The sequence below is a fragment of the Epinephelus lanceolatus genome, chromosome 1, assembly GCF_041903045.1.
Source record: "Epinephelus lanceolatus isolate andai-2023 chromosome 1, ASM4190304v1, whole genome shotgun sequence".
Classification (NCBI taxonomy): Eukaryota; Metazoa; Chordata; class Actinopteri; order Perciformes; family Serranidae; genus Epinephelus; species Epinephelus lanceolatus.
Window position 1 is genome coordinate 1,945,001 of NC_135734.1, and position 14,490 is coordinate 1,959,490.

A 14,490-nucleotide genomic window follows, 5' to 3' on the forward strand; every position below is an offset into this window, starting at 1 on the left:
GGTCCAGCTCACCCCAAACCATCTGGATTGGGTTCAGGTCCGGTGACTGTGGAGGCCAGGTCATCTGCCGCAGCACTCCATCACTCTCCTTCTTGGTCAAATAGCCCTTACACAGCCTGGAGGTGTGTTTGGGGTCATTGTCCTGTTGAAAAATAAATGATCGTCCAACTAAACGCAAACCAGATGGGATGGCATGTCGCTGCAGGATGCTGTGGTAGCCATGCTGGTTCAGTGTGCCTTCAATTTTGAATAAATCCCCAACAGTGTCACCAGCAAAACACCCCCACACCATCACACCTCCTCCTCCATGCTTCACAGTGGGAACCAGGCATGTGGAATCCATCCATTCACCTTTTCTGCGTCTCACAAAGACACGGCGGTTGGAACCAAAGATCTCAAATTTGGACTCATCAGACCAAAGCACAGATTTCCACTGGTCTAATGTCCATTCCTTGTGTTTCTTGGCCCAAACAAATCTCTTCTGCTTGTTGTCTCTCCTTAGCAGTGGTTTCCTAGCAGCTATTTGACCATGAAGGCCTGATTGGCGCAGTCTCCTCTTAACAGTTGTTCTAGAGATGGGTCTGCTGCTAGAACTCTGTGTGGCATTCTGATGTGGTCTCTGATCTGAGCTGCTGTTAACTTGCGATTTCTGAGGCTGGTGACTCGGATGAACTTATCCTCAGAAGCAGAGGTGACTCTTGGTCTTCCTTTCCTGGGTCGGTCCTCATGTGTGCCAGTTTCGTTGTAGCGCTTGATGGTTTTTGCGACTCCACTTGGGGACACATTTAAAGTTTTTGCAATTTTCCGGACTGACTGACCTTCATTTCTTAAAGTAATGATGGCCACTCGTTTTTCTTTAGTTAGCTGATTGGTTCTTGCCATAATATAAATTTTAACAGTTGTCCAATAGGGCTGTCGGCTGTGTATTAACCTGACTTCTGCACAACACAACTGATGGTCCCAACCCCATTGATAAAGCAAGAAATTCCACTAATTAACCCTGATAAGGCACACCTGTGAAGTGGAAACCATTTCAGGTGACTACCTCTTGAAGCTCATGGAGAGAATGCCAAGAGTGTGCAAAGCAGTAATCAGAGCAAAGGGTGGCTATTTTGAAGAAACTAGAATATAAAACATGTTTTCAGTTGTTTCACCTTTTTTTGTTAAGTACATAACTCCACATGTGTTCATTCATAGTTTTGATGCCTTCAGTGAGAATCTACAATGTAAATAGTCATGAAAATAAAGAAAACGCATTGAATGAGAAGGTGTGTCCAAACTTTTGGCCTGTACTGTATATACATACATACATACATACATATATACACACACACACACACACATATATATATATATATATATATATATATATATATATATATATATATATACGTGTATATATATACGTGTATATATATATATATATATATATATATACATACACACACACACACATGTATAGCAAGGGCCTTGCTTTAGAGAGGTCACCATCTTGCGCCGCCATGTATGTAAGGCAGCCCAAGCGGAAAATCCAGCCAGCAAGAGACTGCGTTTCGGGTGTATAAATAAACCAACGAAGACAGCGGAAGGAAGAAAGGAGGAGGAGGAAACAGTAGAGAGTGTTAGTAGTTAGTCGATAGAGAGTAGTGAAAAGTTTTTTTATTATAAAGTTTGCAAATGGACCACACTTACCACGCAACAGGAGAGAATGAACCTGAACCGTCATCTGCGAGGAAAAGACGCAACTTCACTCCTTGTGATGCACTCTCTGCTGCGCTTTTCCTCCTGGTGATATATCTCCCCAACGATGGCAGCAGTAGCACCGAATCCCATTCTGTGCATTCAGCCTCTCTTCTCGCCCGCTCAGCATCAAAGACATGGAGTTCCTCATCTGTATGCTCCGGCTCAAACAGGTATGGCTCTGGGTCTGTGTCCGCTGTCTGCTGCTGACGTATTGCGGTAAGCGAGTTGTGTCATTTCCGGTGTTTCTGTGACAGCGTCTCTGTACTGCTCTGGTGAATTCTGCTAGCCTGCTTTCTCACTTCAGTTGCTTTAACGTCTACTTCAAGTCTTAACCCACAGTGGTTCTGTTTAAGCACTTATAGCTCTCCTCCTTTCTACGACTTTCTCGCTAATCTCTTAGCTGTTGTTTGCACGTTACTAGCCTTGGTAGCTACATTAGCTTTACAGTTAGCGATGGCTTCTCCTTCTGCTCTTTCTTGCTCGGTGTGCCAAATGTTCAGTTATGCCTCTGCCTCCTTTAGCAACAGTGGTAATTGTAATAAGTGTAGCTTATTTGCTGCGTTGGAGGCGAGGCTTAGTGAATTAGAAGCGCGGCTCCACACCATGGAAAACCATTCAGTAGCTGTGGTAGTTAGCCAGCCCCCTGTAGCCGGTGCGGAGCCACAAAGCATAGCCTTAGCCTCTGCTAACTGTCCTCCGGCAACTCCCGTGCAGCCGGGAGGCTGGGTAACTGGTAGCTCCAAGCCGAAGCCCACGGCTCACCACCAGCCTGTTCACGTTTCCAACCGCTTTTCCCCACTCAGCGACACACCCGCTGAGGATAAAACTCTGGTTATTGGCAGCTCTATTCTGAGGAACGTGAAGTTAGCAACACCAGCGGCCATAGTCAAATGTATCCCTGGGGCCAGAGCGGGCGACACCAAGTCAAATTTAAAACTGCTGGCTAAAGCTAAACGTAGATTCAGTAAGATTGTTATTCACGTCAGCGGCAATGACACCCGGTTACGCCAATCGAAGGTCACTAAAATTAATATTGCCTCGGTGTGTGAATATGCAAAAACGATGTCGGACTCCGTAGTTTTCTCTGGACCCCTCTCAAATCTGACCAGTGATGACATGTTTAGCCGCATGTCATCATTTAATCGCTGGCTGTCCAGGTGGTGTCCAGCAAACGATGTGGGTTTCGTTAATAATAGGCAAACTTTCTGGGGAAAACCTGGTCTTATTAGGAGAGACGGCATTCATCCCACTTTGGATGGAGATGCTCTCATTTCTAGGAACCTGGCAAACTTTATTAGTAAATCAAATCCCTGACAACCCAGAGTTGAGACCAGGACTCGGAGACGCAGTCCTATACGCCTCTCTGAGCTTCTAGTTCAGTTACCCAGCCATAGTTTTCATAGTTTTATACAAACGGTGTCTGTCCCCCGACCACCTAAATTATTTAAATCTAAAATTAAACAAAGAGGAGTTGTGCATAACAACCTCATAAAAATTAAAACCTCTTCTGTGACAGAAAGACAAAACAGGAGAATTAAATGCGGACTGTTAAATATCAGGTCTCTATCATCTAAAGCAGTGTTAGTAAACGAATTAATATCAGATAATCATATTGATTTACTCAGTCTCACAGAAACCTGGCTGTGTCAAGATGAATATGTCAGTCTCAATGAATCCACTCCTCCCAGTCATAATAATACCCACATTCCTCGAGGCAGCGGCCGAGGAGGGGGAGTTGCAGCCATTTTTAACTCTAGTCTGTTAATCAGCCCTAAACCTAAACTAGATTATAATTCATTTGAAAGCCTCGTTCTTAGTCTTTTACATCCGACCTGGAAAACCTCGCAGCCACTTTTATTTGTTATAGTGTACCGTGCTCCTGGCCCGTATTCTGAATTTGTATCTGAATTCTCAGAGTTTTTATCCAGTTTAGTTCTTAAATCAGATAAAGTTATTATTGTAGGCGATTTTAACATTCATGTCGACGTTGATAATGACTCCCTGGCTACCGCGTTTATCTCAGGATTAGACTCCACTGGCTTCAGTCAGGGTGTACATGAACCCACTCATTGTTTTAACCATACCCTCAATCTAGTTCTGACGTATGGAATTGAAATTGATAACCTAAAAGTCTTTCCAGAGAATCCCTCGCTATCGGATCATTATCTGATTACTTTTGATTTCTTTTTACCCGATTACACACCACTCAGCAACAGTTACTATACTAGATGTTTATGAGATAGCGCTGTCGCAAAATTTAAGGAAAAGATTACTCCGTCGTTAAATTCAATACCAAGTCCCTCAGTAACAGAGGTTTCCTGTACCGACTTTGATCATTTTGTCGATAGCGCCGTAGGCTCGCTGCGAACAACACTTGACTCTGTAGCTCCTCTTAAAAAGAAGTTAAAAAAGCACAGAAAGTTCGCTCCTTGGTATAACTCTCAAACCCGTAAGTTAAAACAAATATCGCAAAAATATGAAAGGAATTGGCGATTGACCAAACTGGAAGAATCTCGTTTAATCTGGACAGACAGTCTCAAAACTTATAAGAGGGGCCTCCGCAATGCCAGAGCAAACTATTACTCAGCATTAATAGAAGAAAACAAGAACAACCCCAGGTTTCTTTTCAGCACTGTAGCCAGGCTGACTGAGAGTCAAAGCTCTATTGAGCCTTGTATTCCTTTAGCCCTTAGCAGTAATGATTTTATGAGCTTTTTTAATGACAAAATTCTAACTATTAGAGGCAAAATTCATGACCTCCTGTCCTCAGATAGTAGCTATCTAACCTCAAACACAGCTGTAAGACCTAATATATATTTAGATTGCTTCTCCCCAATTTCTCTTCAAGAATTGACAGCAGTGATTTCTTCATCTAAATCATCAACGTGTCTCTTAGACCCCATCCCAACTAGGCTACTTAAGGAGGTCTTACCTTTAGTTAACACTCATATATTAGATATGATCAATATATCCTTATTAACAGGCTATGTACCACAGTCTTTTAAGGTAGCTGTAATTAAACCTCTACTAAAAAAGCCCACCCTGGATCCAGAGGTGTTAGCCAACTATAGACCAATATCTAATCTTCCCTTTATGTCAAAGATCCTTGAGAAAGTAGTCGCAGACCAGCTGTGTGATTTTCTCCATGATAATAATTTATTTGAGGAATTTCAGTCAGGATTTAGAGTGCATCATAGCACTGAGACAGCACTAGTTAAAATTACAAATGACCTTCTGATTGCTTCAGACAAAGGACTCGTCTCTGTACTTGTTTTATTAGATCTTAGTGCGGCGTTTGACACAATTGACCATCAAATTCTACTGCAGAGACTGGATCACTTAATTGACCTAAAAGTTTCTGCACTAAGCTGGTTTAAATCTTATTTATCTGATCATTTTCAGTTTGTTGACGTTCATAATGAATCATCCTTACGTACCAAAGTTTGTGAGTTCCGCAAGGTTCTGTGCTCGGACCAATCCTATTTACTCTATATATGCTTCCTTTAGGTAACATCATTAGAAATCACTCTATAAATTTCCATTGTTATGCGGATGATACTCAGTTGTATTTATCGATGAAGCCAGAAGAAAGTAATCAATTAACTAAACTCCATAACTGCCTTAAAGACATAAAAACTTGGATGAGCACCAATTTCCTGATGTTAAATTCAGACAAAACTGAAGTTATTGTTCTTGGCCCCAAACAACTCAGAGACTCTTTATCTGATGACATAGTTTCTCTAGATGGCATTGCTCTGGCCTCTAGCACTACCGTAAGAAACCTCGGAGTAATATTTGATCAAGATTTGTCTTTTAATTCTCATTTAAAACAAACCTCACGGACTGCATTTTTTCATCTGCGTAATATTGCGAAAATTAGGCCTATCCTGACCCGAAAAGATGCAGAAAAATTGGTCCACGCTTTTGTTACCTCTAGGCTGGATTACTGTAACTCTATTATCAGGTAGCTCTAGTAAGTCCTTAAAAACTCTCCAGCTAATTCAGAATGCAGCAGCACGTGTACTAACAGGAACTAAGAAACGAGATCATATTTCTCCTGTTTTAGCTTCTCTGCACTGGCTCCCTGTAAAATCCAGAATTGAATTTAAAATCCTACTGTTAACTTATAAAGCTCTAAATGGTCAAGCTCCATCATATCTTAGTCAGCTCATAGTGCCATATTATCCCACCAGAACACTGCGCTCTGAGAACGCAGGGTTACTCGTGGTCCCTAAAGTCTCCAAAAGTAGATCAGGAGCTAGAGCCTTCAGCTATCAGGCTCCTCTCCTGTGGAATCATCTTCCTGTTACGGTCCGGGAGGCAGACACCGTCTCCACATTTAAGACTAGACTTAAGACTTTCCTCTTTGATAAAGCTTATAGTTAGGGCTGGCTCCAGCTTGCCCTGTACCAGCCCCTAGTAGCCCCCCTCCTGCCGGAGGACCCCCCTATAATACACCGGGCACCTTCTCTCCTCCTCTCTCTCTCTCTCTCGTATTCTATTACTGCATCTTGCTAACTCGGCCATTCTGGATGTCACTAACTCGGCTTCTTCTCCGGAGCCTTTGTGCTCCACTGTCTCTCAGATTAACTCATATCGCAGCGGTGCCTGGACAACGTAACGTGTGTGGTTGTGCTGCTGCCGTGGTCCTGCCAGATGCCTCCTGCTGCTGCTGCCATCATTAGTCATTAGTCATACTTCTGCTGTTATTATACACATGACTATTGTCACACAAGTATACTGCCAGATATTAATACATACTTTCAACATACTGTACCACAGTAGCCAAAACTATAACTATAATATTATTACTTTCAATAATGTTGTTGTAACCTACTGTCATTACCTACATCTCTCTCTCTGTCTCTCTCTCTGTCTCATTGTGTCATGCGGATTACTGTTAATTTATTATGCTGATCTGTTCTGTACGACATCTATTGCACGTCTGTCCATCCTGGAAGAGGGATCCCTCCTCAGTTGCTCTTCCTGAGGTTTCTACCGTTTTTTCCCCCGTTAAAGGGTTTTTTTTGGGGAGTTTTTCCTTATCCGCTGCGAGGGTCATAAGGACAGAGGGATGTCGTATGCTGTAAAGCCCTGTGAGGCAAATTGTGATTTGTGATATTGGGCTTTATAAATAAAATTGACTGATTGATTGATTGATTGATTGATACAAGAAACTCTTCAAAATCGCGATCAAAGTCGTCCATTGCAGCTACTATAGTCTGGAGATATCGCTAGGCTAAATAAACAGCTGAGCTCTGTTTACCGGCTACGCTGTCAGTCAGTGTGTGGGCTGGAGATTGGTGGAGCAGAGAGGGGAGGGGGGTATGGTAAACGAGTATGTGTGTAAAGTTATGGAGTGTGTGTGTTACGCCAGAAGAGTCAGAGTTTGGGACAGAGTCTTTTACCCCCTGGAGTGTTACCGGAGTTTCTGGAGTGCTCAAATAAACTGGCCTTTTTCCCAAACGCTTCTCTGGTCTCCTGCTCATGAGGGATTCATTACAATATCGTAACATGGCTTAGATTTCTAAATAAATATTCTCCTCGTCGCTAGATAGACCTACTCCTGAAAAACTCGTGCACAAGGTTTTTTGTCCCTACGAAGCCACCGTCATTTACCCGACGGGAGGGGTGAGCGAGTGAGCCCTGCAATCTAGAATTTGACCACTGATGTCACTGTTTTCAACCCATTTTACACACTGGCCCTTTAAAAGAACAGCTAGACTGCCCCCAAGGAACCCTCCTCCAACCAGAACTACGGAGTTGTCTCTTTGAACTTGTCATAACCAGACACCTGACTATCCTCTGTGACACACAAACAGTATCTCTATGGGCTTCTTCGGGTGTCTTGTGAATGCACTTAAGAACAGCTAGACTACCCCCTAGGAACTACCCCAACACACACAAAAAGACCAGTTGGTTAACAAAAAAAAAAGGACTAGGACCCGCACAAGCGTAATCCTATGTGATATTACATGAGCGTAATCCATATACAATATGAATGAAACACTCTCGCAAGGCCACTGGAGCTCCATCCACCTGACAGATATGTACAGTACAGGCCAAAAGTTTGGACACACCTTCTCATTCAATGCGTTTTCTTCATTTTCATGACTATTTACATTGTAGATTCTCACTGAAGGCATCAAAACTATGAATGAACACATGTGGAGTTATGTACTTAACAAAAAAAGGTGAAATAACTGAAAACATGTTTTATATTCTAGTTTCTTCAAAATAGCCACCCTTTGCTCTGATTACTGCTTTGCACAGTCTTGGCATTCTCTCCATGAGCTTCAAGAGGTAGTCACCTGAAATGGTTTTCCAACAGTCTTGAAGGAGTTCCCAGAGGTGTTTAGCACTTGTTGGCCCCTTTGCCTTCACTCTGCGGTCCAGCTCACCCCAAACCATCTCGATTGGGTTCAGGTCCAGTGACTGTGGAGGCCAGGTCATCTGCCGCAGCACTCCATCACTCTCCTTCTTGGTCAAATAGCCCTTACACAGCCTGGAGGTGTGTTTGGGGTCATTGTCCTGTTGAAAAATAAATGATCGTCCAACTAAACGCAAACCAGATGGGATGGCATGTCGCCGCAGGATGCTGTGGTAGCCATGCTGGTTCAGTGTGCCTTCAATTTTGAATAAATCCCCAACAGTGTCACCAGCAAAACACCCCCACACCATCACACCTCCTCCTCCATGCTTCACAGTGGGAACCAGGCATGTGGAATCCATCCGTTCACCTTTTCTGCGTCTCACAAAGACACGGCGGTTGGAACCAAAGATCTCAAATTTGGACTCATCAGACCAAAGCACAGATTTCCACTGGTCTAATGTCCATTCCTTGTGTTTCTTGGCCCAAACAAATCTCTTCTGCTTGTTGCCTCTCCTCAGCAGTGGTTTCCTAGCAGCTATTTGACCATGAAGGCCTGATTCGCGCAGTCTCCTCTTAACAGTTGTTCTAGAGATGGGTCTGCTGCTAGAACTCTGTGTGGCATTCATCTGGTCTCTGATCTGAGCTGCTGTTAACTTGCGATTTCTGAGGCTGGTGACTCGGATGAACTTATCCTCAGAAGCAGAGGTGACTCTTGGTCTTCCTTTCCTGGGTCGGTCCTCATGTGTGCCAGTTTCGTTGTAGCGCTTGATGGTTTTTGCGACTCCACTTGGGAAACATTTAAAGTTTTTGCAATTTTCCGGACTGACTGACCTTCATTTCTTAAAGTAATGATGGCCACTCGTTTTTCTTTAGTTAGCTGATTGGTTCTTGCCACAATATGAATTTTAACAGTTGTCCAATAGGGCTGTCGGCTGTGTATTAACCTGACTTCTGCACAACACAACTGATGGTCCCAACCCCATTGATAGAGCAAGAAATTCCACTAATTAACCCTGATAAGGCACACCTGTGAAGTGGAAACCATTTCAGGTGACTACCTCTTGAAGCTCATGGAGAGAATGCCAAGAGTGTGCAAAGCAGTAATCAGAGCAAAGGGTGGCTATTTTGAAGAAACTAGAATATAAAACATGTTTTCAGTTATTTCACCTTTTTTTGTTAAGTACATAACTCCACATGTGTTCATTCATAGTTTTGATGCCTTCAGTGAGAATCTACAATGTAAATAGTCATGAAAATAAAGAAAACGCATTGAATGAGAAGGTGTGTCCAAACTTTTGGCCTGTACTGTAGATTATTTCTAACACTGCATTTTCTTAGATAAAGCACACAAACTATCACTGTTATGTAAATATCATGGTTAAACATACCACATGATGAACCACTCGTCTCTGTGATGAACCAGAGCCATGCTCATGTTCAGAGTGGTTCCTCTGTAATGACAAAAAGCAAACAAAAAAGTGGATCAATTCACAACCTTATTTTTATTTCATGAAACATATTTACAAAGTTCAGTCTCTTACCTTCCTGCCCAACTGTACAGACGTCCACTCAGGAGGGGGGGCCCGTGGAACTACAACCTCCCCCACCACAATCACACGTGGAACCACCTTTGGCAGAGGCTTGGGAGACACCGGGCGCGACACCTGTGGCTTAGGTGCTGGTATCTCCAGGTGCTGTTTGGTGGCAGCCAACAGCGACTCCATGAGGATGGGTATCCCCATGTTGTCACTGGGGTGTATCTACAAACACAAAACAATGACAAAATTTAAAATTTAAATATTATTTTGAAAAATGTGACTTTTACTGTCAAACATACTGTGTTGAATAATTTTCTATTTATGATATGAAAATAATATATTCTACTTACACCATCAGCACCACAGCTTGCGGTTGTTCAGGGGGAGGCGGTCAGCATGGTGAAAATATTGCACACCTTAAAAAAAAAAAAGAACAAGAAAAGAAACACAGTTTTGGAAAAACCCATTTTAAAAAGGCAATGTCAGCTTTCTTATTAGAAAACCATAATGGGTGTAATATTAGAAATTATATGTAAAATATAGAATTCTCATAAGCCTTCATAAAACTGTTTAGAACCATGTATCATTATTTTCAAACATGCCGAGACGTGCTGACACGCGGTGAAATTCGTGCCGGAAAAACTCTTGGATATCCCTCGGGACTGTCAAGTGTGAGACAAGGTCCCAGCGAAGACCTAAACAAAATAATAATGGTTAATGACAAAATCATATTGACCTGTACACATCTGCCTCATTAAAAAGAATACATGAATAACCTACCTGTGCAGTCGGCCAGATGCTGCAGACAGTGGCCAGGTATTGGCCAAAAGCTATGCCTCCTTGCTTAGGCGTCTTGCTGGCCACCAGGTTGTTCCTAGGGGCCGTCAGGTTGTTCCTAGGGGCCATGACAGCATCAGAGATCCGAGGAAGAACAGCATTTTCATCCTCAGTCCTGAGCTAGTCAGCGCACACCCCTGGAGTGGACATGACGCCAAAGGTGTAGCAATCCTCTGGCATCAGCACAATCCCATCTGCAAGGGAGTGCAGATGGAACGCCCCTACAAGAACAACAAGCTGGAACAAAAGACAGGATTTCTTTTAGGCTGAAAACACACAACTAAAACTTCTAATCATCAGTGAAATCTTCATGAATTGTACATACCGTCTTGCCTGGGACCTCAACTGGAATGACCAATTTATGCTGGCGCCCAGTGTGCTCAGAAATTGACCGTTTGTGCACTTTGTAGCGCCACCCTGTGCCACAAGCTGTTGATGAACATAAAATGGTTTAAAAAAAAAAAAAGAGACCAAATTCAAAGTTCAAGCACTTCAACACAATATGTAAACTTTTCAGACTATAAAAATACACAAAGTTAGGAGTTTAACTCAGTCATACAGCAAGGATATACATGAAAAATTGATTTCAAGAAGGCACGCCACATACATGCACCAGCGTCACTGGAGGCCAACTGTCGCTCCGCCATCCTCCACTTAGCCGCCTCAGAGCGACGGTAGGACTTGCCACGGGGCATCTAAAAGTATAAAGACCCAGTTATTAAGCATATTAAAATCAAACTGATAATTTACTAATGATTTGACATTGACAGCAGCTGACACAAACACACACACAAGTGATACACTTTTTTGATTGACAAGGCCAAACAGTTTCACGACCACACTGCATTCTAACTTCTTCTTCAAATACTGTCTACTTGTATTATTAAATCAATTATGTCCACAAACACATAAAGCTTTAATTACATTGGAACATGCTTTGTTAAACACAGTAGGCTATATCACAGAGCATTGGACAAATGTAATTCATTTTCAGACATTAAACATGAGAAGATTATTTCAATTGGACATTCTCATTTCTCAGAGGACTAAGCTTAAGCATTAATGAGTGTTACACGCCAGTAATATGAAGTTATTTACGTGTTTTGCGGTTAATTATAACGTGGATCTGTTCATCCCTCCATGCGGAGGCAAACAGGCAGATGAGCTTCGTTTCCTGCTAGATTGAGTGCGACTCATTCATCCAAACTTTGCAAACATGGTCAGGATTTGTAGAGGCCATATGTATGTTGTTCACTATAAAATGTGGTTACTATAAATAAATGCATCTCTGTGCAGAGAGGGAAATATGAAAAAATGCTCCGTTCGACACCCCTCTCCCCTAAGTTACAACACATCACTCTCTGGCCGAGTCAGAGAACAATGGCGGCTAACTAGCCGCTACGTTAACTACCCGTTAAGTTACGCTAGCTTACTAAACTAAGCTAATGGCAAAACATTGCAATTTAATCACTGAATATTCCACAGTTTAAAAACAACCAGTGTGAGCTGACGCAACACCTAAAATACCGCACTCTCCTGCTGAGTCGAAGGATGCTGGGGGCTAAGTAAGTCCTACGCATAGACTGTATAAAAAGGTCCTACGCTACGTTGCCGCTACGCTAACCAGCCGCTTTGCTAACGAACGGCTACGCTAACGAACTGCTACGGTATCTTACTGAGCTGAGCTAGTGACAATACATTCCAACTGATATAATGTAGGTACACACATAGTATACATACCATACAAACCCACATATAATGTCAGAAGCACGAGCAGCATTCACAAAATGACTACGCTACAAGCAAGCTCCTACCACTTACCGTAATGACTGCCGTGTCCTTCGGTGAAGAGGAACAAACAATCACAACGCACTGCCGGTGTGAAGGATTAACTGGTGTTGAATCAACTGGTGAGAGACAGATGTGGTGTGGGCGTGGCCTGTGTGGACCCGTTGCGTATGTCCCGTGTAAACAACCAGGAAATACATGTCATGATCGCTTTGCCTTCCTAACGCACACGTTTGCCGGTTCCGTCTGAATCATGACGATGGGAACTGTTCGCTGGACATCAGCCATGTGGAAACAAACCATCCCCATTACATTACTAAATGAAACTAATGCCCGAGTGGAACTGCTGAAAGTCATGTCCCTGCCATCCTTCCCACTGATGCCATCTACAATCACATTGAGAGCACGGTCACCAGCCAGTATATATAGGCCATATAGATATAGGAAGATACAGGTAAAGATAGAGATAGAGAGAGTTTTTGATTGCAACCATGGCCAAATTAAGGCATACTGTAGCCAAAATGCTTTACAACATAAGTGTCAAACAACCCATTCAGATCACAACGTGGCCAAATTACACGTTAACACAGTGGCCAAATTCAAGTCCAAATATGAAATGCAAGCAGTGTCACACAGCCAAACTCACCCATCACCATAAAAGAAGCAAATGCAACAACAATGATCTTTAGGAATCATCTTTATTGGCCAAGAACGAATACACATGTAAGGAATTTGACAAATGCTGTGTACAGAATAATCAATTTTACACATAAAGCCCAATATCACAAATCACAGTTTGCCTCACAGAGCTTTACAGCATACAGCATCCCTCTGTCCTTTGGACCCTCACAGCAGATGAGGAAAAACTCCAAAAAAAAAAAGAAAAAAGAAAAAAAAAAGAACATTAACGGGGAGGAAAAAAAAAAAAAGTAGAAACCGCAGTGCCGATTCATGTGGCGCAAGCAGTGCAAAGCCAGTCCTGCTCTGGTGAGGGCTGTCCAACACACTGAATAGTACCACAGACAGCAGGTGGTACATTCAATCTAGAAAAAAGAGAAAAGAGACCTCAGAAACTGTCCAAGCAGTGTGTCAGGTAATCAGTCATCCCAGGAGGTTGTACAATTTAACAGTTAATGAGAAATCATGATAATGTTCAGAATTGTATGGCAATGTCTGTCAGATACTAGATTTAAATCTTAGCTGTGGTCGTCTGTGTTCCCATGTTCCCTCAGCTGCTCCAGTGACCGCTGAAGTGCAAGACATGCAGGTTAAGTAAAGTAAACTACACATTAACAATAGCTGTGTGTGACTGAGTATTCACCCAGTGACCGTGAGGTAACCCATCCAAGGTGCATCCAAGGCGTCCAACCGACGTTGGCCGGGACAAGAATTGATCTCCTTACCCACTCGTCCATCTCAGCCCCAGAGCTTTCCTCCCCACAAGCCCAACACAGCTGGGATAGGTCATCTACAACACAGGCATACATATAGTCCAGTTGCCATTACAGACACAAACAAGTAAACCTGGAAGAGTCCTTTGTACCTGTATTTGCCAGGAGAGCTTTAGCCATGTCCATCCTTAGCATGGCCACACCCTCCTGGTCCACTGCATAGTCAATCTGCTGGGCCAGCAAAATCTGCTCTGCAAGCTAAAAGTCTCATGAGTACAATTTGAATGACACTTAAATGACAGGCACAGAGATCAATGAGTCATTACCTTGCACACAAACACCCCACATGATGTTGTGTCCTGCTGTCTAGGATGGGTCAATGTAGCACATGTCCACCTCCTGATAGCAGGACACTTCTGGCGAACCAGTGCCCTACACAGAACACAGATTGACCACAGTCAGGAAAGTGTAACATAAGTCCAGGTAAGAGGATTCTAAATTTAAGACCACTTGAATCGTGTCAAGGGCCCTCAAAAAGGACAAGCTTATGCCAGTCTAGTGAAACAGTACAGTCATAAGGGAAATGTAATTCGCCTGTTGCTCCCCCAAGGTTATCCAACATGCATGAATACATACATGTCTAATGCACAAATTACAGCTGATTCACCTTGTTACATGTTTACACCTGTCAATCTGTTGCTGAGTGGCACCAAACGGATCAAGGTATAAGGACCTCATCTCCTTCAGGTACATGATCTATGGAAATGCAAAACAAATATTAGCAACCCCTCAAACGTAAGTGTCATTATTGTGTCCACAT

At 42.9% G+C, this 14,490-nt stretch overlaps 2 protein-coding genes and 1 long non-coding RNA gene across 3 annotated transcripts in view; 2 read left to right on the plus strand and 1 right to left on the minus strand.

Annotated features, from left to right (window-relative positions):
* LOC144463620 (uncharacterized) overlaps nt 1-14,490 on the plus strand; it is a 474,714-nt gene that overhangs the window by 54,072 nt on the left and 406,152 nt on the right. The window lies entirely within an intron of this gene.
* Nucleotides 1,955-3,057, plus strand: LOC144463545 (uncharacterized). The gene has a single exon (XM_078168254.1). The coding sequence runs from the start codon at nt 2,197-2,199 to the stop codon at nt 3,055-3,057; it is 861 nt and encodes a 286-aa protein (XP_078024380.1). The 5' UTR covers nt 1,955-2,196.
* On the minus strand, nt 9,417-11,025 carry LOC144463653 (uncharacterized). Its single transcript, XR_013491696.1, has 2 exons — nt 9,658-11,025; nt 9,417-9,567 (listed from the first exon to the last, which is right to left on the minus strand). It is a non-coding gene; the product is annotated as an uncharacterized LOC144463653 (long non-coding RNA).